The sequence below is a fragment of the Stigmatopora nigra genome, chromosome 3 (assembly GCF_051989575.1).
Source record: "Stigmatopora nigra isolate UIUO_SnigA chromosome 3, RoL_Snig_1.1, whole genome shotgun sequence".
NCBI classification, from domain to species: domain Eukaryota; kingdom Metazoa; phylum Chordata; class Actinopteri; order Syngnathiformes; family Syngnathidae; genus Stigmatopora; species Stigmatopora nigra.
In genome coordinates this window covers 14,108,465-14,135,665 of record NC_135510.1, presented here as the reverse complement: position 1 = coordinate 14,135,665, position 27,201 = coordinate 14,108,465, and the positions used below count along the sequence as shown (strand labels likewise).

At 38.5% G+C, this 27,201-nt stretch overlaps 2 protein-coding genes across 20 annotated transcripts in view; both read left to right on the top strand.

Moving 5' to 3' along the window:
* Window positions 1-17,679, top strand: part of neo1a (neogenin 1a) — a 113,166-nt gene extending 95,487 nt beyond the window's left edge. For 4 of the 19 annotated variants that reach the window (XM_077712884.1, XM_077712883.1, XM_077712892.1 and 1 more), the window contains 16 exons: window positions 58-168; window positions 263-457; window positions 929-1,024; window positions 3,443-3,675; window positions 6,075-6,213; window positions 6,648-6,755; window positions 6,878-7,072; window positions 8,742-8,774; window positions 9,018-9,086; window positions 9,410-9,545; window positions 10,607-10,851; window positions 11,531-11,623; window positions 11,897-12,064; window positions 13,095-13,385; window positions 13,948-14,084; window positions 14,564-17,679. In XM_077712884.1, the coding sequence (XP_077569010.1) occupies window positions 58-168; window positions 263-457; window positions 929-1,024; window positions 3,443-3,675; window positions 6,075-6,213; window positions 6,648-6,755; window positions 6,878-7,072; window positions 8,742-8,774; window positions 9,018-9,086; window positions 9,410-9,545; window positions 10,607-10,851; window positions 11,531-11,623; window positions 11,897-12,064; window positions 13,095-13,385; window positions 13,948-14,084; window positions 14,564-14,710 (2,396 nt within the window). In that variant the 3' untranslated portion in view covers window positions 14,711-17,679. Of the gene's footprint in view, window positions 1-57; window positions 169-262; window positions 458-928; window positions 1,025-3,442; window positions 3,676-6,074; window positions 6,214-6,647; window positions 6,756-6,877; window positions 7,073-8,741; window positions 8,775-9,017; window positions 9,087-9,409; window positions 9,546-10,606; window positions 10,852-11,530; window positions 11,624-11,896; window positions 12,065-12,231; window positions 13,046-13,094; window positions 13,386-13,947; window positions 14,085-14,455 lie in introns of those variants that run through there. The other 15 variants (XM_077712893.1, XM_077712887.1, XM_077712900.1 and 12 more) reach the window with 13 other exon arrangements.
* A 1,841-nt stretch (window positions 17,680-19,520) lies between these two features.
* Window positions 19,521-27,201, top strand: LOC144194592 (sorting nexin-1-like). Its single transcript, XM_077713760.1, has 15 exons — window positions 19,521-19,686; window positions 19,969-20,077; window positions 21,159-21,286; window positions 21,415-21,481; window positions 21,559-21,602; window positions 21,685-21,826; window positions 23,713-23,791; window positions 23,930-24,005; window positions 24,089-24,202; window positions 24,871-24,964; window positions 25,106-25,311; window positions 25,539-25,682; window positions 25,878-25,958; window positions 26,076-26,147; window positions 26,226-27,201. Exons 1-15 carry the CDS (start codon window positions 19,564-19,566, stop codon window positions 26,274-26,276), a joined length of 1,530 nt encoding a protein of 509 aa, XP_077569886.1. The 5' UTR covers window positions 19,521-19,563; the 3' UTR covers window positions 26,277-27,201.

Below are 27,201 nucleotides of genomic sequence, written 5' to 3'. Positions count from 1 at the left end.
AGATTTGCACTAAAATGTAAGTCGCTAAAAGTACCACCCTTTTTCTTCCCGAAACAGGTCTCGAGCGTGGAACCGAGTATTCCTTCCGGGTTGCTGCTATAACAGTGAATGGGACGGGCCCAGCTACTGACTGGACTACAGCAGAAACGTTTGAAAGTGACTTAGATGGTAAGATTTCCTGTTTTACCTTTTTTTTCCATTCACTCTTATCCAAGAATGCCTTTAATAAAGTTTTTTTTCTCTCATCAACTTGATTGACCAGAATCTCGGGTCCCAGACCAGCCCAGCTCTCTTCATGTCCGTCCATTGGTCAACAGCATAGTGGTGAGCTGGACGCCACCAGAGAACCAGGACATCGTTGTACGTGGCTACAGTATTGGCTATGGCATTGGCAGCCCTCATGCTCAGACCATCAAAGTAGATTACAAGCAGCGCTACTACACTATCGAAAATCTTGGTAAGGAAAAGCCATTCACAGAGAACTAGAAATGATGAGATATGTGCTTCATGTAATTACAAAATGTGTGTTGTTTTCTACAAAGTCACATTGAAAGGTCGTCTCATTAAACCCAAATAAAGACCAGTTCAAAGTCTGTTCTTGACCTCCTGTCAATGTGAACTTTTAATGCTACATTTGAAAAGAAAGTCTTCAAATAAGTCTATTTGGGTGTTATTTAAGATCTATATTTTTCAATTTAGATAAAGTTATCATGCCAAACCACAAGAGGAAAAACATAGAATCCTCAAGAGATTAGTGTGTAAAGGTTTGAAACCGTCATCATAGTTAGAGCACGTGGAATTATGTTATTCAGATGCTCCCTCTAGCAACTTTCATCACAATGAGATGAATTTGTCTAGAGTTCCAGCTTGTTCAGAGAGCATTGGTTTATTTTGCCACACTCCATCTTTTCATCTTTTTCTTGTTTAGACCCCAGCTCCCATTATGTGATCACACTTAAGGCTTTCAACAACGTCGGTGAAGGGATTCCTGTATATGAGAGCGCCATCACAAGGCCGCAGTCAGGTAGGAGTATTTTTCTTGAAAATGCCCTCCAGACTGTCACTTTACATTGAATATTCAAAGCTCTGTTATTAAAGTCATATATTTTTCTAGTCAAAGCAAGACATCATGTCTACTCTACTTGTGAAATATCTGTTCACAAAACTAATGTGACTGAAAATTTCAAGCACGGTGTCAATCAAAACTAAATGTTAAAGCAAAATCCTTGTGACAATATAAAAATAATGTTTTATCTAATGATAACGGTTCACCTAATGTTGTAGCCAATATGATATGGTATAATTCACAATGTGATGGAATAACTCCATGCTACAATTAAGCATAGAGGACTTGCCTTTAATCAAATATTGGCCCAGAAAAAGGCCGAGTTGAAATACCAAAAGCTTAGTTTCACTTGTCTCAATGGATTGAAGAAAAATCCACAGCTCTTAGCCATGACAATAAACAAGCTCCTTTTAATATACAACTCAATTAGTGACAAAAACATGTCCCAGTCCGAGGTTCTCCACATATCATCTTCAAGTGTGAAACATTTCTAGTGTGGGTCTATAAATGTAGACTTAAGACACTCTTTGTCACTGTATGACGGCAAGTTGCTTGGGATCCCCGGGGCGGCTTGAGAGGGTAGCTGCCCCCACCCCTCTTTCAAATCTAGACTTGCAGCTCTCTGCTCTGCCTTGATGGCGCCACTTTGTCTCCTCACTGGCTCTGTTGCAATATTGAGAGGGCGGGATGCTGGATGACATGAATCATGTCGGCATGCTTTGAGGTGGGGAGGGTGGTAGTCTAAGTGCACACCCACACAAGCCTCTCTGTGAGGTTCAGTTCTACTTCTCACAACCTCGTAGACATGCACACAAGAGCTGCTCACACCCAGACCCCCTGTTGTGGCTTTGGCAACCCTTCGTCAGATCCAAACGTTTCCTCTCAAAGCAGAACCAAAAACCTTCCACCATCGTCTGCTGCTGCCTCCTCGGGGGCGCGTTTCTTTTCCTGCCAGTTTGTTCAAGTCAGAATTAAAAAGACAAGCTGACCTACATAGTACTCATACTTTGGAAACCCGTGCAACTATGGAAAAACTTGCAAGAGTGTGGAGTGTAGCATGAGTTTTAACCCTGTGACTTATCTTTAGTGAAAAGTGAGGACTGTTAGTTGGGTTAGGGTTAGGGTTAGGGTTAGGGTTAGTAAAGTTACCCTTTTAGTTGCAGTAATCCTTATGCAAATACTGCAGTCTTTCTTTTCCAAAGTTGAGTTACAAACACACACACACAAACACACACCCTTATAATCTGAATTTCATTCAAAATCCTAAATACTCTTCACAATCGCATGAATGCTTGCACAAAGAGCTCGGAACAGAGAATGGAATCATGAAGGGCGAGGAACAACAAGTGGTTGGAAAGTCATCACAGATGACTGGCTAAAGCTTATTCTTTTATCACTAAATGGAGTGAAAATTCTGAAGAAGTCAAATGAATGCTCAAGGGCATCTTTTGAGTCAAATAATGTATGTGTGTTGGACCATTTTGCTTTAAAAAGAGGATCTTTCGATATTTCTTACCATTTGTCTTAAAGTCCTTTGGAAAAGTTTGATCAATAATAATCTAATCTATAGAGCATCTCTTCTTTTTCTTCACAGTTCGGTAGTACAGTAATGCCTTGACATACGAGTGCCCCGACATACGAGCAATTTGAGATACGAGTAAAATTCCGAGCAAATATTTGCCTTGAGATACTTGACAAATTTCGAGATACGAGACAGGCAGGTGGCCAGGCCGCAAGAGGCTGGTTATGATTTCATCGCAGTGTCTTTGCCTCAAAAGCCACGGAGGAATAAATTAACCTCTTTCCCTTTGTTATTGCACAAGAAGGTTTAAATGTAGTGCAATGTACGATTAAAACTAGTATAGGAATCTAAGTTCCTTTAAGTTCAATTTAAATATTATGTTACGTTACGAGCGCATCCGTCAAGTCTATCTATCTCTCTCCCATCCACCAACTCTCCGTGGTTTTGAATAACGTCTAATTTTATTATCAAAGATCATAACCACTAGTTATTTCTTACTCTGTTAGTAGATGAGGAATTGCAACCATTAAGCTCGTATTTCAAGGTATGACTGTACTAGTGTTGATAGAGCACAGCAACATTTAAACATCTTTGTCTGATTTTAGAGGTTAGTGTCTATTTTTCTAACAGTCTTTTCTCTTTTCTTCACCCTTCCCAATCCCATGTTTGTTGTGCTTGTGCTTGGTTTTATTTTCTGTTCTTCCTTTTAACTCAATAACCTTTTTTATCACTTGTTTGTCTTCCCCTGCATCCTGCCTGATTTGGGCCATGACCATGTCACACATTTCTTTGTGTTGTAATTTGCTCATTTTAATTTGTCGACCTGCATGCGGGTTTTTCTGCCTAATTGGCAGACCCCATAGACCCTGATGTTGATCTGTACGAACTCTTCCATGCTCCGTACACCCCAGTACCAGATCCCACCCCTATGATGCCTCCGGTGGGTGTTCAAGCCTCTGTGCTGAGCCACGACACTATCAAGGTGACCTGGGCGGACAATTCGCTGCCCAAGAATCAAAAGATCACCGATAACCGCTACTACACAGTGCGCTGGAAGACCAACATTCCTGCCAATACTAAAATGAAGGTAGGACTACTGTAATTCCATTTGGTTGTTTGAATCCCACACGCCAAATAATGCTCACCAGCTTCCGTGACTCAAGTAATGGTCTAGAGTGGGGGTCACCTATCCAAAATGTCGAAAAAGCCATCCATATTGGACTAAAAATACAAATATGTATAGAGCTGCATAAAAAGAAAAACTTATAATGAAGGCAACATTTGCTGTATCTATCTATATTAGCCTGATATCATGACACAGTTGGCTACAAATACATCATTCAAGCCTTCATAATTACATTTTTATTTTCCTTGTAGTACACTCTGTAGAGAATGACACAGCACGTGACAGCTCTGTTATACAATGCTGCCTGAAATTTAACATCAGTGCAATGTTAATGAATTATGTTTCATTGCTTTGATGAAGGGGCGGCCCCTTAATAACGTGCCCCTTCTTCATCCACAAATGGTTTTCCATGGTTTATTATCCCGGGTTGCTACGAAACAGCTGGAAAGTGGTAGAACTTGCAGCACTGGCCACAATACTGTATTGGCCTGAATATAAGACGATGATTGACAATGTTTTTTTGCAATAAAATAAGACTGATGACGTATCAGTTGTCTTAAAATCCGGATCTAGACATAGTAAAAACCAGAAGCCATTCATTTGCAAATGTGTTCGCACTTTACTTAACTTATTTAAATGTTTAGATGTTAAGATCTGATGGACAATTTTTGCAAGATTTGAATGAGGCAAAATAACATTCTTTTTCTCTTGAATATATTGTTACAACCATTTGTTGCAGAAGTACTGTCATTATTTTGCGTATAAAAATTGAATGTGGTTTTAAAAATTATTTTTTAAAACTTGAATCTTAAAAAAAAAAGAGGGGGTCGTCTTATATTCGGGCCAATACAGTATTTGTGTTCTGGTTGGCTGCAGTTTCTGGGTAAACTTCTAGCGTTACATTCGCAGATATCAGTGAGTAAGTTAACCTTCAACAAACTGCATCTTTAATCAGGTTTTTTTTTTGTTTTGTAATGTTGGATTTGTGTAATTAGCAAGTCTGGACAGTGATGCATCATACAGCACTAAACAATAGTAGTTATGGTCAAGTCGGCCATCCTTCCAACAAGTTTTGCTAACAAGCTAAGGGTTAGAGAAAATGTTGCCCTAAGACACACCGTTGCAGTTGGCTCCACTGTAGACGTGAGCACAACGGCGGAAACGACATCTGCGACAGATGATCTTCCCCAAGCGTGTGAAGAGTAGTGTCAGAAATGTGGTGTGGAGGAAGATGCTTCTGACACCGGGTATGCACTTACAAAGCCTCGATGTCATGGGCGATGAGTTTTGTCGACATAGGAAACAAGCTTTTCGTGGACAGGCGTGGACTTGGGGGGTTTTAAGCGTAGTAAACAGACACCTACAGCATGTGAGATCTGACAGCTATACTTTTTGTCATTTTGAAGCCTTATTCCATATACTCAATGTTGAAAATGTGGGTTTCCTGGACATCCACGAGGACCACAAATGTTGCTCAGGGAAAACCAGATTGTTTATACCTTCATATAATTAACCTAAATGTGTTCAACAGTCACCGTGGTAGGAAGTAAATCATGAAATAGAGAATAATTCGCGCTCAGGTTGCAATTTGTTCTGAGTATTTTAGATTTCAAAGATATTGAAGGGGGAAAAAACTACAGGATCCCGGCTGATAATACCTTGCCCTGACAAGTGTAGGTTCCGTTATGGAAGTATCAGTGTCTTTGTCAATGTTCTTAGTAATGCCTAGCCAGAAATATAGACTTTAATCATCTTTTCAATTAGTATTAACTAATGAACTTAAATATGTGATTCATTCAATGTTTTTATTCACTCAAGTTTGGCAACGCTCTTTTGTTTGACCTTACCAAATAATTCATTCAGAATTGGCATTAATTGCACAGTCCCTTTAAATGAACACAACCTACTCTAGTGAGATGATAGTTAAATAAGTATGATTTGCACACAGTGACAGGGATTAAAGAGCTCTACGGGCTTCATTAAGTGTCAATCCAATTAAGTAAATCCAATATATTTACACATCTATTAACAAGGCCTTTTTTTTCATTTGTCAAACACCTGACGCATACAAACCTTTCATTTCTGATTCTACTGTATGTTCTAAATCAACATATTGTGTAAAGATGTACAGTGGCTCCCCACTACACAAGCACAATCCATTCCATGAGCAAGCTCATAATGTGAATGTCCTTGCATCATAAATTTATTTTCTCGAAGAAAAAAAAACAATCGGGCAGGACTAACTTTGCCTGTTTGGGGATCGGTGTGTTCAAAATCCAAATCAAACCCTAGATTCATTTTGCTTAATCTTATTTTGAGGTTTCTTGTTACACTCATGAATCTTACTCTTTTGAACGCAGATGGCCAATACCACTAGTTTGAACCACGTGGTGATCGGACTGAAGCCCAATACGCTCTACGAATTCTCTGTGATGGTGACCAAAGGCCGACGCACCAGCACATGGAGCATGACTGCACAGGGAACCACATTTGAAACCAGTATGAACGCCTTATGCATGCATCCAAATGTGACAAATTGAAACATGTAAACTTCCTAGTTGTTTAAATAGCCATCGATTATATCCCTGTCGCAGGGGACTCCAAGACCATACGATGTTACACATATTTTTCCTCACGTTATATTGCCTCGGATAGGGATGAAGCTGTAATAGTAAAGTCTTGGAATGGTTGATTCCCCCCTAAAAAGTTTCGCAAAGCATTACTGTCTATCTAATCATTACCTTTCAATTTAATGTCACACATCTATACAGTAGGTTCTTGGCAACACAATATTAAAAAATGGCATCAAAGCAATATTCTTATTAAACACCTCGAATAGTTATGTTTGTCACCTTGCAAGAAAACACTGTGACATTTAAGGGTTTTCTTCACTTTTTACCATGTTAAATGTTTTCTGCCAATGCCCTCAACAGTTCCCAGTTCCTCCCCCAAAGATGTGACTGTGGTGAGCAAAGAGAACAAACCCCGGACTATTATCATTAATTGGCAGCCTCCCTCCGAGGCCAATGGAAAGATCACTGGTGAGTCTCAAAATATTCACATGGTGTCGTTCACGGTTTTCCTCCATGTGATTTGTTTTTAAGTACTCAATGATTCTAAGTTGATTACAAGTTTTGTCATTAAAGGATGTTATTTTTTATAGGTTACATCATCTACTACAGCACAGATGTTAATGCTGAGGATCACGACTGGGTTGTTGAACCTGTGGTGGGGAACCGCCTGACTCACCAGATCCAGGACCTAACTCTAGATACCACATACTACTTCAAGATTGAGGCTCGGAACTCAAAGGGCATGGGCCCAACTTCTGAGGCCGTGCAATTCAGAACGCCAAAGAGTAAGTTTCTTTTTAATAACATGGCAACTAAATCTCTCATCTCATTTTCTGAATCACTTTATCCTCACTGGGGTGGGGTGTGCTGGAGCCTATCACAGCTGACATCGGGCCAGAGGCAGGGGACACCCTGAATTGGTGGCCAGCCAATCGCAGGACACAAGGAGAAAACCATTCCCTCTCACAACTAGGGGCATTTTAGATTGTCCAATCAGCCTACCATGCATGTCTTTGGAATGTGGGAGGAAACCCGAGTACCTGGAGAAAACCCACACAGGCTATGGGAGAACATGCAAACTCCACACAAGGAGACCGAGTTGGATTTGAACTCAGATCCCCCACTGTGAAGCCGATGCGCTTACCCTTGCCGCCCGGCAACTCAATACTAGCTCTAATTTGAAGAACTTTGATTTGTTACGGCAACTAAATGGAAATAATGTAGAAATGGATTTTTCCACCAAGAAAAATATTGTGACTTTCTCTCAAATTCCTATTTGCTCAATCTCGTTCGTCGGTATGTTTTAATGCCTGTGTCCCTTCATGGTCAATAGTAATCTTAAAATATGCTTCAAAGGACTCAGGTCTTTTTTTTTTCTAAGTCATTTGGATAATAACAGTGCTACGTAAGTTAGAAGTTCAGAATTATCTGAGGGTTAGCTAACATCGTCACCAGCTGATTTATGCCTGGCTTTCTACTAACCAACAATTTTTTCGGAGCTCAAAGTAGAGGTGTGGCTTCCTAAGTTGTTGACACTGAGTGTTAAACTCATAGTGTCAACAACCACAGTACTAAACTAATAGTTAGTTGCTTAATGTAAGGTACAGTAAAAAAGAAAAGTTTTTTTTGTATTTTATCAACTGCACATTGAGATTTTACTGTTAAATTTGCTGTTCCTATCCAAAACAATTGCACACAAAGCAATCAGATGAATGAGTGTGAAGCATTCCAGCTTGGTTTTGCAGTAGAATGAATAGTCTATATTTCAAGTCTATGTTGCTTATCTCCAGAATACCCCTTTTTGTGTGTAGTAGGTACCTCAAGTGTCACTTCATTTTTATATTTCACATATAGATTCTTTGCAGCCCCCTTAGTCTGCAGTCCTGTTAATGTTTAGCATTTGATTTAGTATTTCTGCCAAATGAAAAATTAATCTGCCCCAGCATTCACCTCTTCAGTATAAAAATTAAAAAAATGTTAAATTAATCACACTCAAATTGCATCAAAACACTTTTAATATAGTCTATTACATTTTAATAGATCTCATTAAAATATATTAGGACTGACCCAAAAATTTAAATTTCCAATTAAGTACCAATTAAATCCATTTTAGGGTACAGGTACATGTATATAATTTAGTTTCCACTACCCAATGAACATTTCTTTCAATTTCCAGTTTACACATCCCACAATTGTTTGCATCTTATGAAAAACCTTGCCAAGTAAGACAGGACTTAAAATCTGTTGTGTGCTACGATTTTCATTCAACTTTTTAAAATGATTTATCAGCTTGTCTTGGCTTTTTTTTCTAACTTGACTTAGTTTTAATTATTACTGCTTTCCACTTCTTCCAGGCTTTTTTCTTGCACTGTTTCTGTTTCACGCTGTTCTTTTGCGATAACCTGCTTTTGTTTTTATTTCTCTTTCTTTTTTCCCCTCTCTGCTGTCCTTAAGCTGAATCCTCTGACAAAATGGCTAATGACCAAGGTAAACCCCCTTCACACTTCATTTTTCTGTGCACACTGCAGACTCTGCTCCAAAAATGTCAAACTTCTGGGCTCGATCAAACTTTGGCTTTTGCAAAGTATCACGTTTCACGTCCATGCATAGCCGTTAACGTCCAAGAGGGAGTGGGAAATGTCATATGACAAGACCATAATATGGCTATATAATAATGCAAAGACTGCAATTAATTTGAAACATAAAACATCTTTTTGTTTCCACTGTCAGCCTCCAATCTTCCATCAAAGCCCGGACCTCCAGGCAACCAACTTCCCCTTGATCCTGGATCAGCAGTTGGTAAGATTTCTTTCTGCTTGACCCTCAAACTAAAGCTTCTGTAATTGTAGTTGTGTTTGGTCTTTATTATAGTTTTTTTTTACATTGGTCTAATTGTACAGAAGTAAAGTTTGCTGGCCTTAAAAAATAAGCTTCCTACTTGGATGCCGCAAATTGAAAATACACATTGCAACATCTTAGAGGTCCTTGGCTTCATCCAAGCCAAGTATTGGAACAGGAATTGACACTAATTACTTAGAAAAACATGTTTGTCAAAATGTAATGCCTCCAAGGTTCACATGTTAAGTGACAAGTGTTTTTATTTATTTATTTACTTTTTTCAGGAAAATCTGGGATGGGAAACAGTGAAATTCACACCCTGGTCATCGTCATCATCATCTCAGTGGGAGCTTTTACTATCATCTTGGTGGTTGTGGGGGCTTTCCTGTGCACACGGCGGACCACTTCACATCAGAAAAAGTAAGTAAAGGCTATGACAGGTGAGCTTTTTGCCGTTTCGTTTATCCCCCTTGTCCGTAAATATCTTAAATCACTGAATTCACTGCGCTCTTCTGCCTGGCTCAGCTTTTTAAACTCATTCACTTCCAATTCGTGTTGAAAATGGTAATATGGCAGGTGAATGTAAAAACATTTCTTTGTTTGTCGATTGGTGTCAATGGCAGTCAATTAATTCTTTTTGTGTCCATAAGACAAGACAAATCAAATTCTACTAATTTCATGAAGAACTTGGGTGAATTCAAAATTCTGAACTGACTTAAAAAAAAATGTGTCTCCGATAGCTAATGTCAGTTTTTATCATGTCAATTATTTTGCTCTTTCCTGTTTGTATCAATCAATGTGTGTGTGTGTGTGTGTGTGTGTATATATATATATATATATATATATATATATATATATATATATATATATATATATATATATATATATATATATATATATATATATATATATATATATATATATATATATATATATATATATATATATATATATATATATATATATATATATATATATATATATATATATATATATATATATATATATATATATATATATATATATATATATATATATATATATATATATATATATATATATATATATATATATATATATATATATATATATATATATATATATATATATATATATATATATATATATATATATATATATATATATATATATATATATATATATATATATATATATATATATATATATATATATACATATAAATATCTATATCTCTATATCTATAGCTATATAAATACCTATATCTATATCTCTATATCTATAGCTATATAAATACCTATATCTATATCTCTATATCTCTATATCTATAGCTATATAAATACCTATATCTATATCTCTATATCTCTATATCTATAGCTATATAAATACCTATATCTATATCTCTATATCTCTATATCTATAGCTATATAAATACCTATATCTATATCTCTATATCTAGGCATGAGATCATTGTCACTATCATTCCCTTTGATTTCACACAGGAAGCGGGCAGCCTCCAAGTCTTCTAACGGCTCACACAAATACAAAAGCAACTCCAAGGACCTGAAACCACCTGATCTTTGGATCCACCATGAGCGGCTGGAGCTTAAACCAATGGACAAGTCACCAGAGCCAAACCCGGTCATGACTGAAACACCCATAACCCGCACCTCCCAAGACATTACTCCAGCTGACAGTGGCATGGACAGCAACGCCCACCTGCAACAGAGGCGAAACTCCTATCGTGGTCAGTATGTGGGGGATCGTATCAGTCCGTTGAGGTTTATGACAATTTTACATGAATTGGACGGTAGCTTGTTGGTTTTATTTAGAGATATTCTTTTTTAGATTAGATTAAATAACTTTATTCATCCCGTCATCGGGAAATTTCACTGTCACAGTAGCAAGAGAGTGAGAATACAGACACAGGAAAAGACATTTTTGACATAAATAAATAGGTAATAAATAAGTTAATGATTGGGGGGGGAACGATCAGATTTTTGAAGGATCACCAAAAATCCATTAAAAAAAATTACAGATTTTGATTTGGGCCACATTTACACTCTAAAGTTGATTGGTTTATTTTAATAATATTTATAACTGTTTGTCGACCATTGTCAACAATGGATGTCCTACTCATTTTAACTGGCTATGACCGCTGGAAAAGAATGGATTGGACATCTAGTTCTGTCACTAGCAACCAATTAGTTAAAAGAGTGCCCAATTGAGGATGAAAATAAGCTTTTCTTTGTCATCATGCCATTCATATACATGCCTCTCATACATATTATCATGCTTGCTATATTTTCTTGCATCAAAGGTGATTTACACCCAACGATCACCTCCGAGCATCTACCCAATGTTAGGGTAGTACCAATGTTAGTTGCAGCACTCTCTGATTGGCTGGTTTCCACCATACCTTTTAGGCCACGAATCAGAAGACGGCATGTCGACCCTTGCCAGCCGGCGAGGGATGAGGCCTAAAATGATGATGCCTTTTGATGCACAGCCACCCCAGCGTAAGTGTGTATGAGCATAGGTGTGTGGGAATGTGTCTGATAAGTGAGCTTGTTACTGCTTATGGCCAGTGAGCTGGCTTTGCCAAAAGGTACAAATAAGACCGCCACGATATCTACCATCTTGTGGTGCAATGAATTTGGCGTGGATGATTTTGTCCTTGACAGAATATGAAAGTAAGCGAATGGGTGTGTATGTGTGAAGAGTAGTACATCCACATCCTTCATCATCAGCTTTCTCTCACGATAAAACTCCATGTCCATTTGAATCCACAGCTGTAATTAGTGCTCATCCCATCCATTCCCTCGATAATCATCAGCACCATTATCACATGGGCAGCCTGGCGTCACCCACGCGCAGCTACCTCTACCACCAAGGCGGCGGGCACCCTCGCTCATATGCCTGCAGCCCCACCTCCCATCTAGACAGGGTGGACTCTACAGGTGAGACACTGCCCCGTCCTGATCAGCAGCGGAATGACATAAGAGGACAAAGCTGCGGTGTTCATTCACTCATTTTTAATCCCAAAGCATGTTTTCACCTTCACAGCTCATTTTTCTACCGTTCCTCTGTTCGCCGCTTCATCGGTTTTCTCGTTTCTACCACACAGGCATGAGTTCATGAAGTCCACTATGCAAATAACCGTGCTTCAACTCGTAGCACCAGCTGTTGCTTCACAACATGAGCGCTTTTAAAAGTGGTAATGATTTGGGCAAAGGGAGGTGGTAGAAAGTAGAGAAAAACAAATGGCCTGATTTGGGAAGCCAGATTTGTATGGAGCTAGAATAGTCTCATAATGAACACACACAGACATGTGACACATAACACACGCACACATTTTTTATGTAAAAATCTGACAAGAAACACATGCACATATTACGGGATTTGTAAACACATCTCACACAAAATACACACACGTGTGTGAATAGTCTAATGCACATGTGCTCTCCATTTGAAATCCACTCTCATACAAATGTGTGAAGATTTTTGAGAATCATAGAAAATCTGGTCATGATGTAACTGTTCTAGCCACATAGATATGTATTAATTTTCTTGCTGTTGATTTTTTTTTTGTCATTTTTGAAATAAATCAAATAAAAGTTGTTACATATATAAACTTTAACATCACTTCTACCATCAACTATTCCAGCTCAAAACACTAATTTATTTATTAAGGCACATTTCATCGACTGACTGTGAGGCTGCATCATATAAAATTTACAGAATATTTGATTCGTGCAAAGCATAATAAAAGACAGAATGTCCACAAAAAAATACAGCCATTTTTTGGTTGGAGTGGAAAAACTTTATTTTTATTTTTCCTTTTTAAAAAATGATGTTGATTTCATGACTATGACAGTACAGTGGAATATGAATTCATTGTTCGGGACCTGTGGAATTACATATTGTTCGGATATGATGAACCAACACCGCATGGTCATTGGTCTTTCCTCACCTTCTTCTTCTCCCCAGCAGAATCGGTGAGGAACACACCCTGTTCCGAGCCTCTTCCCCCAGCCGCTTCGTCCTCGCAGGCCTCCTGCCCCTCAGAGATCCTTGCCGACCCTGAGGGCAGCTATCATGGCTCCACCACCACAGAAGAGGAGTCCTGCTACACCAGCAACTTGCCTCCCCTGCGCTCGGCCCACCCGCATGCCCACGCTCACCCTCTGAAGAGCTTTGCCGTGCCAGCCGTGCCAGCTTCGAGTCACTCTTGCTTCGAGTCTCCTCCCCTGCCTAGCACTCCATTGCTGGCTCAGACTGGTGAGCTGTCTCAACATGCTTCTAAATTCTTCTAAGATTGGGCACATCTGCACAATACCTTAGACCGGGGGTGTCAAACATACGGCCCGCGGGGCCGGATCCGGCCCGTCTGGTGGTTTGGTACAGCCCGGGGGGAAAAAGCTGCATTGTATAAAAATATATGGATTTTCTTTAAAATATATAGTTCTTGTATTATCCGCTAGGGGCGCAGTGTTTTAGTTCGTGCAGACAACATGAATTGACATTTATTTATGTTCTTATGTTATTCTCTTGTTTATAATATATTGTTCATAATGTAAAGGGAAAATTCTTTTAACAAACATTTTGATAATTTACTTATTCTTTGCACTCATTATTAGTATTAGTGACTAATACAAAGGAAAAAAAGTGGGCTTATTGTTAGTTCTATGTAATTTTGCAATGAATTTACTAGTCCGGCCCGCTTGGTCTCAAATTAAGCTGTATTCGGCCCGCAGACCAAAGGGAGTTTGACACCCCTGCCTTAGACATTTGATGGGCACTGCTCGGCGATAATGAATTTTGATGTCATCGTCCGAATCAGGGCCTCCGTCACACCCCCACGTGGTCAAAACGGCCTGCATCGGGACCCTAGGAAGGACTCGAACACCCATGATTGTCAATGTTCCCAACGCCCCCGACGTCCCCGAGACCAGCAAGATGTTGGAAGATGTCGATAGCGTGAGTATAGGTGCCCGCGCTGGCTGCCCGTAACACTTCAGACAGCCTTCATTGGTGCTCAATATTCAAGTGTCTGATAGAAATGGGAATGTTCATACTTTGCTTCCAAATCCATGTCAGATTTTCTTTGGGCACCGGATTGTAGAATTAGCTTCAGATGTACTTTGATTTTAACCACATTTTCTATTTCCTCTCTCTTTCTCTTCTTAACTTCATTAACCACCCTCTTTGCTGGCTGTACTTTATCAATCCATCAACATTTTTTAATGGCTGATCATGACAAAAAAAACTCACATTTGGAATGACTACTGCTGCTTTACTTTGCTTTCTTTTTCCCTTTCTGGTCATGTCACCCACCTCCACTGCTTCAGTACCATTGAGCCATCATACCCCAGCTCGCCCCACCCCACCCATATAACCCCCCCCCTGTGAAAGGTCCCTGACTGACCCTCTCCTCTTCTTCCCCCTCCCTCCTCCAGGTGCTTGCCTCCCTGCACCCCTCCCCCGCCCCCCGCAGTAACCCTGTTCCTCTCCCTCAGAGCTACGAGCCCGACGAGCTGACTGAGGAGATGGCCCATTTGGAAGGTCTCATGAAGGACCTCAACGCCATCACCACAGCACCATGAGCGTCCGTACATACACACACATGCACGCATATGCATCGTACACCTCACAGTTACAACTATTGGGACGGGAAAGTTAACAAAAACAAACCTTTGGGAGCAAGTGGCCGGCCCTTGGACACAAAATGACTTCTGTGCCCCCCTCCGGGAAAACTAAACTAAACAAAACAAGCAAATAAACTTTGCCCTACAACAACACAAACAAACAACAAATTCCTAGGAACTTTTTCCCGGCTTACCTTTCTCAGTCTCGGGAAGGAGATGGCCATTGGAGGGAAGCAAAGTGAAAGACACTTCATGTTTTTAATGAAGGTCTGGGAGACAATGAACTCGGTCAAAAGATTGTGAATCCCCACTTCCTCAGCAAAAATGCAAACTGATGTTTGTTTTTTTTCTCTTCGTTCGGTGCCACATGACAATGCGCGTCTTGTCCGACAAACATGCTGGATTTGGTCCATCAGGTCTCTTCGTGTTTCTTTTGTGCATTTTGTATATCTAATGGGACGTTTCAGTGACGTGAACATTGGCAAAGCCGCCTTCTTTACAAGCCAACATTATTCCAACATTTAGTCGTCTTATGTGTGCATACCCTTCTATTTTCTATTGTTTTCTACCTAATTGTATTCTTTTATTTTTTACACACATATCCTTCTCGACGTGTACATATTTTATTTTTATTTTCAAATGATCTTATTGTTTTATTTGGGATACAAGTGACACAAAGGATTTACAACTTTTTGAAAGTTTTCTTTCCAGGGGGGAGGGGGGGGTCTCCCTTCTAAAAGCCTTACCGCCATGTCGGGAGGTGGAGGTTACTCGGACTCAGGGTGTCGTCCGTCATCCTCTTTCCAAAGCTCCTTCCCTCCCTGACACACACTTACATTGCAGTCAAACAATCGCGCACAACAAACAAGTTGTCTTTTCTATTCAATGTATGTGAATGCGTGTTTTGTGGAGTTTAAACTTCATTCTCGGGCCCCTTTCAATACAACACAATGGTTCTATGGCACAACATGCCTATGTTGGCCTTTAGAATGGGAATCCCACCGACTTTATGTGCATCATCATTTTTGGGATGAAGAAAAAGAAAAAATCCTATTCACAAGCCTGATTTTAAGTCTACTTTCTTTCCTATCATTCTGTTACCCAAAGAAATTTTGCCATTTTTTGCATTCTCTACTTTTGTGATATTTTTCACAATTGTATCCATCGTCATGAATGTCAATAGTAAGAGATTTTGATGGATACATCTTTTTTTTTTGGGATGGCGGTGGGCTAGCTAACCTATGACTGAAAACAAAGCAGGGGGAGAGAAGAAACAAACAAAAAAAGGACCAGACTCCATTTGGGAAATCATCTATTGCGTTGTTAACAGTTGAACCTGTATTGCACTTTTTCATGTTTTTTTGGAAAGTACATTTCTTACATTACTTGTGTTTTGAATATCAAATGCTGTTTGTGTAATGTAGTGTCACATAGGTAAAGCAGAAGGCAGCTGGTCTTGTTTTTTAAATGTTGATTTCCCGTTATGTTTTTTTTTCCCGCTCCAGAGTTAAAGTTTTGAGCGGCCCAGTGTGACTTTGCATCTCATGATGAGGAATGATGTTGTTGCTTGTTGGTGTACAGAGCTTTCTTTCATTTATGTAGGAAAATCAGTGGATTTTTAAGACAACATTGGGGGAAAAATGGTGTTTTTTTATTTTTATTGGTGTATACAAACTATTATGAATACTAACAAAATAAACGTTTCTCATTGTTTTATTTCCTCACGTATAGAAAAAGGCAGAGAAGATGACAACCGGTTTGGCAATGGCTAATGTAGTCGGTACATGCACAATATCATTCATTATATGAGAACTCTTGCAGTGGGGAGAAGAAATATTGCAAGGATGCGCAATTCATAGGGGGAACCTTAGAAAATTATTCATTAGTTGTGAAATTGCCTTTGGTTGCAGTCAATCTAATTACAATAATACATTATTTGTTTACCAATTTTGTTGAACAATACCTACATTTGAAATAGTCTCATTCCTATTATTATTTTTTGGGCTGTTTAGGAAAAAAAAACAATCAAGTCGAGATGATTTGCTTAACAAGATGCATACAGATAACCGGATGTCAATGTCTGAATGTGAACACAAAACTTTTTTTTTCTTCCTGTGTTATGTTTGTCTTTACTTGGAAGTTGTGAAGTTATTTTATAGGCTGATATTTGTGCCATCAGGAACTGCAAATACTAAACTTGATTTTGAACATTTGAAATACAAAACTATCTGAATACTGTCATTTTAAATTGATTTGATTGTTGCATGGAAAATTTACTATGGAAAAAAATCTATTTGAAAGCTGCAATTCACCTCCAAGAAAAATTGGACTTGCATCATTTTTCTAGACAAATCTTGCTAAAACTGCATCTTCGTCCTCCAAGTTTGGTCATTTCACTTGGAAAAAAGTTGGTAATTGTGTGGAAAAACATTTTTGGATTGACTTGATATTTGGCATGTTTCAGTCATCTCACCCAAATTACACACAAATGAATGTGCTGATTGGCCAAAAGGATATCTTTATTACCTGTGCCCGATTGCTTTGCCCCAAATCCCTGTATGTATGTCACAAAATTTTACTTTTCAAACTCAGACCTCATGTGAAGAATTATAGGAGCTACATTTTTGTGAAAATTATTTCCAAATTTCTCTTATTCATATTCTATTTTCAATGGAATGAGTCCAACAACACAATTTGAAGTTACGTTTTCCAGAAACAAATGATTTGTCACCTAGTTTAAATTTACGTACGTATTTCAAATTCAAGTTTAGGATATCAGATGATTGAGTTTGTGGTGGCAAAAATATTAGTTTGTAGGTTGTTGTTGTTGTTGTTTTTTTTTTAAATCTTTGTATCTCTAGACCATTATCACAGGCCCCAATTTGTATTGATTTTTATTTGATAAAATAAAAACATACTGATATATATATATATCTTTATAGCATGGAAATGCTGTAGTAATTTAGAATACATTGTTTTCATTAGTTTAACCATATTTGTTGCATCACAGTGCATTTTTGTTCCATAAAATGCATGCAAAAGACCCTAATTTTGAAGTCTGGAAAATGAACCAAAGAACCTTCAGGTGGAACATTTTCCAAAAATTATGAATAAGCATCTTTAAATTCTGTTTTTTATTTTGCAGATTTCCCATTTTAATGTTTACCCATCAGAGCTATCTAGACGTCTAATCATGTGACTTTTTTCATCCTTCCTGTACATTGAAATGTATTAGTTATCTATTTGAAGGTGAATGGTGTCAGCAATGCGAGCCCTACCACTTTACATGGATTGGACATCTGTCACTGGCAAGCAATGGGGTAAGACCCTTACAATTTTCACATAATATATATGAAAAATGACCCAAGTATACATAAAAAGTAATTTTTCAACACCATCCAACAAAACTTGGCCTGGCTTATAAGAAAAATAAATTTCCCTTTGAAGAAAATAACTTTCGAGCAACTTCACATTTCTGCAGGTGCTTTAGTTACATTTTTTTGAAATGTAGCAGTAGGAGTTAGTAAACTGAAGATGAATGCTTGCCAACAGGCTTCAAAATAGTTTCCCTTTTTCTTACATGTCGCCAGTTTGACTTCTTTGTGGTAATTTTTTGACAACCGTGGCAGCTTTTTCTTGCTTCATAGAATATAGTCTACTACAGGTGTTCTCAAAATACATTTTAAAGCCTCACAAAGCTTATCAATTTGTCACAGTCCTCAAAACTATGACAGTAATCTGTGGTTGGGTGCCATGAGTTTACACTTGAGTGTTCATCGAATAGCACAATGCAAGTCGAGCTATTATTTTTGCAAGGTGATTTCTCCCATATATATATAGTTACACAGAAAGACAAGATATAGTACATATAGAGATGTTTTTTTTTTCTTTAATGAAGCCCATCCAGAAAAGTTGACAGACAATTTGGACATTAACTGTGAAAGGGGTAATATGCAAGATTTGCACTCAAATTATTCATTTGTGGTCCCAATGTTAACAATAGACACATTACGTTTTTAATGATATATTATCTTTATTAATTTATTTTGCTACCTCGAAGAATACTCAGGTTTTCCGACTTCCGACGAAAAAATACATTTTTATAAACTGTAGTTTGAGCATTATTATATTTATGGAATGAGTTAGATGGTATTACACTCCCAAATTGTCCCCAAATACAGTTGATGAAAACAAACAGTTTAATATCATTAGATATGGCTGTTGTTTTATTTTTATACAACTAACCTTAACATGCTTTTAATCTTACACATTTAAATCTCATTATAGTTGTATAATGACAATAAAAGCATTCAATTCAATGCCACCTATTAAGAATCACAGTATTCATATATACATATAACCTTAAATTTATATACATATATTCATACCTGTGCAGTACATAAGTTTCATTTAGTCATACCTGTGCAATACATAAGTTTGCTTATAAAATGTAAGTGCACACTTGTGAGCCAACAGCGTTTAACCCTTTGACTGCCATTGACGGCAATGGACGTCGAATCTATTTTCACTGGACTCGCCAGTCAAATTGGATTGGACGTTTACCACTTTAAATAGCAGTGAAACATAATCATTTAATGTCAGTCATCGCAAATGAAATGAATTCGAGGGGTGTTTTTCTCTCTGTCAAATCGGATTGGGCGTCACTATATGGGTTAATACTTTAACAGCGTTGCTGAAGCACGGTGACGTTGTAATGCAACATTATGACCAGAAGAGGTCAGTCTAGCAATTCTTTGAATTTCCTATCTTCTCCCTCCCCTCAGCGTCAACAATCCCTAACAGCGAGCAAAATGGCTTCCAGTTCCTCTCGTAATCCTCCTCCTTTCCCTGCAAACGACGAGCCAGGAGAGGGATTTCCAGACTTGGCAGATGGAGACAGTGACGAAGGAGAAGATATTTTTGTTGCTAACAAAGTAAGTGTGCTTCTCGACGCATTTCTCAGTCTGAAATGATGAAATGTAGCCACGCTAAGCTAGTTGGAAAGCCAACCTGGTGTTTGCCATCACCGCTAATTGGGGGATTCTTTTCTAATTAGGACACTTGTTCATGAAAAACACGCTGCCAAACTCTGAGTGTCAGCTGAACTTTTCGCCTCTTGTGGGCTTCTATCATTAGGGCTGGAACTCGTCAGCTTTGACAATACTTGTAAGAGGCTTTGATTTTTTTTGACTCAATGTTTATGTTTTGGGGCGCAGAGTAAATCCGTGAGCCGAGGAATGATGTCTCTTCCCGAGGGAGGAGGCGATACGAGCCGAAAGCAATCCAACGGCATCAACTCGGACGACGACAACGATCTGTTTGCCGGTGAGCCTTTTACATTCAAATATACATTGGTGCAGGAATTGTCTGCTGTAGCACGGGCTCGTCTGTTGATAAGAAACCATATAAATCATCAAATGAACAGTTTTCACCCTTATACAATATTGATCATCTAATTTTACACTGGTGCTTATAAACAATATGATTTGGTGTGAATTAGTGATGGTTAGATGTGGTATCACGTATCGTTTTGACGGTGTTGCTGAATACTGACACCTAGTGGACCTGAAAAATCAAAGTTGACAGACTCAACTGACACTGATTTGATAACTTAATGTTTCCATTCATTTATTCATCTTCCATACCGCCTAACCTAGTTGTCGTCGGGCAAAAGGCAGACTACACCCTATCATAATTCTGATACTTATATTCCAAATATGTACAGGGAACAGGACAGAGAATTTACAATTTGTGGTCTTAATAGCAAAATCCGAAAAAATGCAGAAAATAGACGAGGCAGAAGTATAAATGGAAGCAGTAGCAGAATGCGGGGACCACTTGCCACAAGAATAAGTGGTTGATCCAACCTTGTGGTGTAGGACTGGATAAAGAGTGAATTCACACTAACACTATGGGGTTGTTCCATAAAAATCTGACATCATTGACTAAGTGTAAAATAGGGGGCGTTTCTGAATATGCCATGCTGAATGTTATTCGCTCACTGGCTAAAGTCTGCGATTAGATATCAAGGTGCTGCAACACAACTTGTACATGAAAGTTTGGTGGATTTGATTGTGAAATGGTTGTCCCTACCTTACTGACACTTGTTGTCAGTAATTCGGGCATGTCAACACACGAAAAGCAATTTTTATCTAATCCAGGTGCAAAGAAATGGCAACTCTGCCTGCATGGCAAACTCATTACATTTACTTTTTGCCAATCCTATGGTGCCAAAGAATTCATTAGTGCTACTGAAGGAGATGCATCGCTAAAACTAAATCAAAGTTTTCCAAATAAACAACAACAGTGGTATGTTACGTTTGTTAGGTAAGTATTAATTCTATCCCGGTGGGAAATGTCACTGGCGAGATGAGGTGGATTTAAAAGATTCCTTTTGCTCCTGCAGAAGCTCAACTAAGCACAGAGAAATCACGCAGCTCTCCCCGAAAAGAGCTCAGCGGCTCCTCTGGCTCGCAGCCCGCTGCCTCGATCTCGCCGAGCCCCGCGGCCATGCCAACCACCTCCTTCGAACAGGTACAAGCCTCTACCCTGCAGGAAATTGGATACAATTAATTGCCGACAGGCTCGATACGCTCGGTATGTGCTGAGAATGCCAAATGTGTTTGAAGAATTGGGAACTGATGTGATTTAAACAATTACAGCTGGAAGAGGAAGAGGACAAGGGTACGTTTGATGTTGACGTTGCTGTCACCAACCCTGAGAAAGTCGGTCAGTGTCTCCTTGTCCGTTCATGCCAGTGCCAAAGTCACATTTTCAGTAAGTATCTTTTGTCTCCACTCTCTCAGGCGATGGTATGAATGCATATGTGGCCTACAAAGTATCCACAAGGGTTTGTAGTTCTGCTTCAGTACGTTCATAACTTTTTGTGATGTGTTATACGACTAGATCAAAGTTTTCTTGTGTTCCTCCAGACCTCTTTGTCCATGTTCAGGAATAAGACCTTCTCTGTGAGAAGGCGCTTTAGTGACTTCCTGGGACTTTATGAGAAGCTGTCAGTCAAACAGTCACTTCAGGGCTGCATCATTCCATTGCCACCAGAGAAAAGTGTTGTAGGTGGGTCTGAAAGAACGTTTGAATTCTTAAATACAAATGTATATTTATACATATTTGTGACAATGCCATGATTGCAAAGTTATCAACCTAGTACTCAAGTTTATTACTAGGCCTTATTAATTTATGCTCCAGACTGATTGCATGATGGCTGCTTGCCATTCTACAAAACAAGTGGAACAGGGTCTTTAACCTGTTTTAGAACAAATGATGCGAAATCTAACAATGGTAGCACTGTAAAAATCCTACTTTCAAGTAAGCAACAACAACAAAAAAAGTCCTGCCTTTGAATTGGTTTCTCCAATTGACTCGTTGGCAGCCATTCGAGGCGGTAAAATGAGTATATATGAGATTATACATCCAGGTTCGCTGTAATGTTAGTAAATTTGTATGGGCCAGGCGTTCTCTAGATTATAACAAGACCTTACATGTACTGTTTTTCCAATACATGGAATATGATCTCCCACCCAACAGGTCTCTTGACCTAGAATAGACCGCTGAGGAGAAAATGTGTTAATGTGCACTTTGCTTACTTTGACAGTGAATGCTCACATTTTAACGGTTGTTCAACCCAGAATCTAGAACAGCTGGGAATGTGCTCAAATCAAAAGACTTAAAAGGAAAGTGATTTTAGTATAAATTACCATGTGAAACCTGGCAGCTCAAAAAAGATAATGTTTAAACACACAAAAAATACACAACTTGGAAGCGCAGGCATGGACAAATGCAATCTCAGTAACACACCTCGTGCCTTCTCGAAACAAGTAAAAAGCAATTAAATGGGCAACCTCTACAATTTTTGTACCTGTGAAATCTGTTTTTGTCCTTTTTTTTAAAATAAATAAATACATGCACATTTTACTGCGCGCAGTAAAATCTGAAACTGCTTATTAGTGGCTAAAATATCACAATGTTTAAAAATGTCTGATAAAGCAATTATGCCTCCTTAAAATAATGGTGTTTGTTTACTTTTCTCTCCTAATACCATCATGAAATTGAAATTCTTTCTCAATTTTCGAATTGTCAACCAAAATTCTCGCTGAGATTCTGTTGATTGTAACCTTTTATTTCACTTTAGTCGATATGAGGATCTGTGCAATCAAAAGTGTGCATCGGTAAGCCTTTTTTTTACTTAAAAACAATCCATGTATATTAATTTTTAGTAGATTGGATTGTTCCAGTGACTTGTTTACTGGTCTAAACTAAAAATATGATCCAGATGCTGCAGCTAATGCAGAATGCTGCTGCCAGTATTCTTACAAATACAAGGAAACTAGTCTTTATTACAACGGTCATTAAATCATTACCCCGAATTCCGGTGTAACAAAGGAGAGACTATAAAATCTTACTGCTAGTCTACAAAACACATAATGACCTTGGACCAAAATACGTACATGCTTGATTTGCTTGACCGCTACAACGCATCTTGAAACACCAGGTCATCTGGAACCGGTTTGCTTTGTGTTTCAAGGACAAGAACCAAGCAGGCTTAGGCAACATTTACCTATTGTTTCTCAGCTCTGCAACAATTTATCTGAATATCTGAGGTGTGCTCAAACAGTTAGCAGCTTTTTAAATTAGAGCTAAAATTGCTAGTGTGTATTTATGCAATTATATTTTCTTTATAGCCGTTATTTGATTTGACCAATGTTAATGCTAGCCTTTTTAACTACCTTCTTGATTATAGCATGCTATGGGATAATTTACAAATTACAACTGAAACATGAAGGTCTAGTTTTACAAATGAGAATCTGTAAAGTTTTAAACCTGTTTAATGTGGCTTTTTCCAGTGAAGTTGTGTTTAGTCAGTTACTGTATGTAAACAAAACATGGGCGGTATAACCGGTTTGCCCGGTACCACCTTTTTTAACTGAGATTTTCTTGGACAGGGATGACCAAAGTGAAAGTGGGGATGGATGATCCGTCATCAGTGGAATTTGTGGAAAGGCGTAGAGCCGCTCTGGAGAGGCAAGAAGAGGCCACACGTTTTGTACAGTGCTTTTATTAAAAAGATTCGACTGTAAATATAGTCATCAGTCTTCATTGTTGTGTGCTTTCATCGTCTCGTTATTGTTTCTCACCACTGTATGCTTTTTTTCTCGGCAGATATCTGCAGAGAGTTGTGTCTCACCCTTTGCTGATACAAGATCCTGACGTGCGAGAGTTCTTGGAAAGAGAAGATGTGAGCATTCTTGTGACAGTTGTTTTCCTCTCTTCTCTTGAGATTTGAATCTGGGTGGTAAATCTGTGGGCTTGTCTTTTCAGTTACCCAGAGCATCCAACACACAAGCTCTGAGTGGAGCTGGCTTTCTTAAAATGATCAATAAGGCATCTGAAGCCGTCAACAAGATGACCATCAAGATGAACGAGTCGGACACTGTAAGTCGTGGCTCCTTTTCTCCTTATGTGAATGTAAATGAGATTGTCACTAGTTGACATCCAGTCCGTTGGAATTGAGAGGTTTGGCAACAAATGTATGGGGGAGGAGGTTGGGGGGATTATGTTCGACGGATGACGTCCACGACGACAAAAAATAAGTCCCAAACATAAGAGCAATTATTTATTATTATTATGAGAGCTGTTTTCATTTCAAGTAGGAGGGTGAGATTGAAAATGTTCATTTATTTCTCTGGCGGACTGGTACTGGTCCTCGGCCCCGTGTTTGGGGACCCCAGCATTAAACCGTGAAAGATTGGGAATCTTTGTGCTCTGAAATTGTTCAACAATGCAAGTTCTTTACCTGGTATTTTTGTTTAAATAATACAGTAATCCTTAGATTATCGCAAATTCACTACTTGGCAATTTTATTTCCGCTATTAATAATAAATTATTATTATTTTTAAGTTCATAGAAATGTGAATATACACGCTGAAACGCGTAAGGGGAAGGCACTTTTGTTACTAGGACTCAGCACTGAAGAAAATAGAAAGTAACAGGGGTGACTGTACTTTGCCATATTTCGATTACCGTGATATTTGAGGCAATACTGTATATTAATTTATCTGAGTTAGTGGCTTGGTTTAAGACTTGTCTTGTCTAATTTACAGTGGTTTGAGGATAAATTCCAGGAGGTAGAGAATGAGGAGCAGCAGTTAAGGAAGCTTCATACGGTGGTGGACTCGTTGGTCAATCACAGGAAGGGTGAGCCATATCAGCATTTCTTGGAAATTTCAGGAACTCAAAGAAGGGCTCTACAAATTTTTCGTTTATTTTTTAGTATACCCAAATGTTTTCCCATATGTGTTCTGAGAATGAAATGATGTTTTCACCCACCAACATTAGAGCTATGCGGAAACACAGCAGTATTTGCCAAAAGTATGGCCATGCTGGGGAATTCTGAAGACAACACGGCTTTGTCCCGGGCCCTGTCCCAGTTGGCAGAAGTAGAAGACAAGATGGAGCAGCTGCACCAGGAGCAGGCTTCCAGTGACTTCTTCATACTTGCTGAAGTTCTGGCTGACTATGTCCGTTTGCTGGGCGCTGTGCGGGTAAGGCACCTGTTCAATGTATCAAGTGCTTAACACACAAAAAAACGTATTTAAATCAAATGGCTGGTGTCTACTGTCAGTTAAGAAAATGGTTCACCAGTGTGGAAATGCTAGCACAGGACTACTTTCCCGTTTTTAAACCAGTTTCCAAGATACAAGCCAATCCGTTTTTCGTGTCGTGTTGCTTTTGTCAACCAAATGCCGCACACACTTTACGTTGCCCACAGGGCTGTTTTGACCAGCGCATGCGGGCGTGGCAGAGATGGCAAGAGGCGCAAAGTGCACTCCAGAAGAAGAGAGAGGTGGAGGCCAAACTGCTGTGGGCCAACAAGCCAGAAAAACTGCAGCAAGCTAAGGAGGAGATCACTGAAGTAATAGTTACAAATAGTTTCATGTTATAAACCTATGCATCCAGATAAACTACACGGAAATACCTTTTTTTTTTTTTTTTTTACTATGCGTGGTTCTCATTTTCTAAAGCGAATAGATTGGATTTTTTTTTATATTCTTGAACATATACTTATTACATTGATTTAATTCACTATGTTTTTGGTGCGTGTTTTCAGTGGGAGACTAAAGTTACTCAGTACGAGAGAGATTTCGACAGGATTGGCATGACTGTACGCAAGGAGGTTCTCCGGTTTGAAGTAAGCCTTTGTTTCATCGGCATATTTTGTCTTTTTGGTCCACAGTGCATGAAAGTATCGAATTTGACTTTTAATTAGCAAAAAAACTTGAAATATTCATGTCATTTGTACTTTTAGAAAGAAAAGGCCAAGGACATAAAAACCCAGATTGTTAAATATATGGAGGCAATGCTTCAGTCTCAGCAAAGGGTAAGCGGATGTTTCTTTTCTTTTAGTTTTGCTTAAGCTTTGTGTATCAACTTGTCATTTTTCACATCCTATCTGCAGCTAATCAAGTTTTGGGAGGCTTTTATTCCTGAAGCCAAGGCCATAGCTTAATGAAAACGGTACACATTTTGCTACCCACCTGCCTTTTCTGAACACTCGCCCTCTACTACAGGGAGGAGCATTTTGAAACTAAAAAGACTTCCATCCAATTTGCGTGTGTCTTCTATATTCTCAAATCTCGTGCGGTTATTTGATATGGATGCACTGGGTAAATCCTTGTTTATATTCCTTCCTTTCAAATGCAATGAATGAGATTCAGGAGAGATTAGTGAGACTATGGTATTCATAAAGTTGGTATTTGTTACTGGTTGAAACCATGTAAATGTTTACACTAATGTAAGACTTTTTATAGTTTACATGTATGGTCAGACGTACGGCAAACATTCCATCCTATTCATGGGTGGACGTCAGATTGTTTTGATGCAAATTATTGTATTGCACAAGTAGAAAAGCATTTTTGAAATATACCACTATTGTTGACAGGGGTGTTTGACTAAAACTTCTAGTGCATTGTTTCTGAGTATCCCATACTACATTTGAAAACTTAATTGTTGTAATATCTGGGTGGTAAGTTTCCCACATTACTGCAATAACAATTAGAAAACTGGTAAGTTCATTGAGGAGCTTTGGTATTTGGAGGATGAATGCTGAGTCCAAAATGGTATCAATTGCTCATTATTGTGTCAGCTTATGTCTTAAGGACTTGATTGTTAAATTTCTATTATTATTCCTATACTTGATTTTTGATTTTTTTTTTTTTGGTTGGAAAACCTAATGTGGTCAAAACATGGTCTAATGGTATATTAGATTTTGTTTCCCTGCTGTTTTTGTGGGATTAATCTTTCTTGTATTTCCATAAAAATGAATCTATATCTTTTGTAAACACTTTGCATTGTCGCACACGTTTACATTGAAATTCTCTATGTAACGGTGGTTGGCTTGGAAAAAAATAAATGTTTTGTTTATGCTTTGTAAA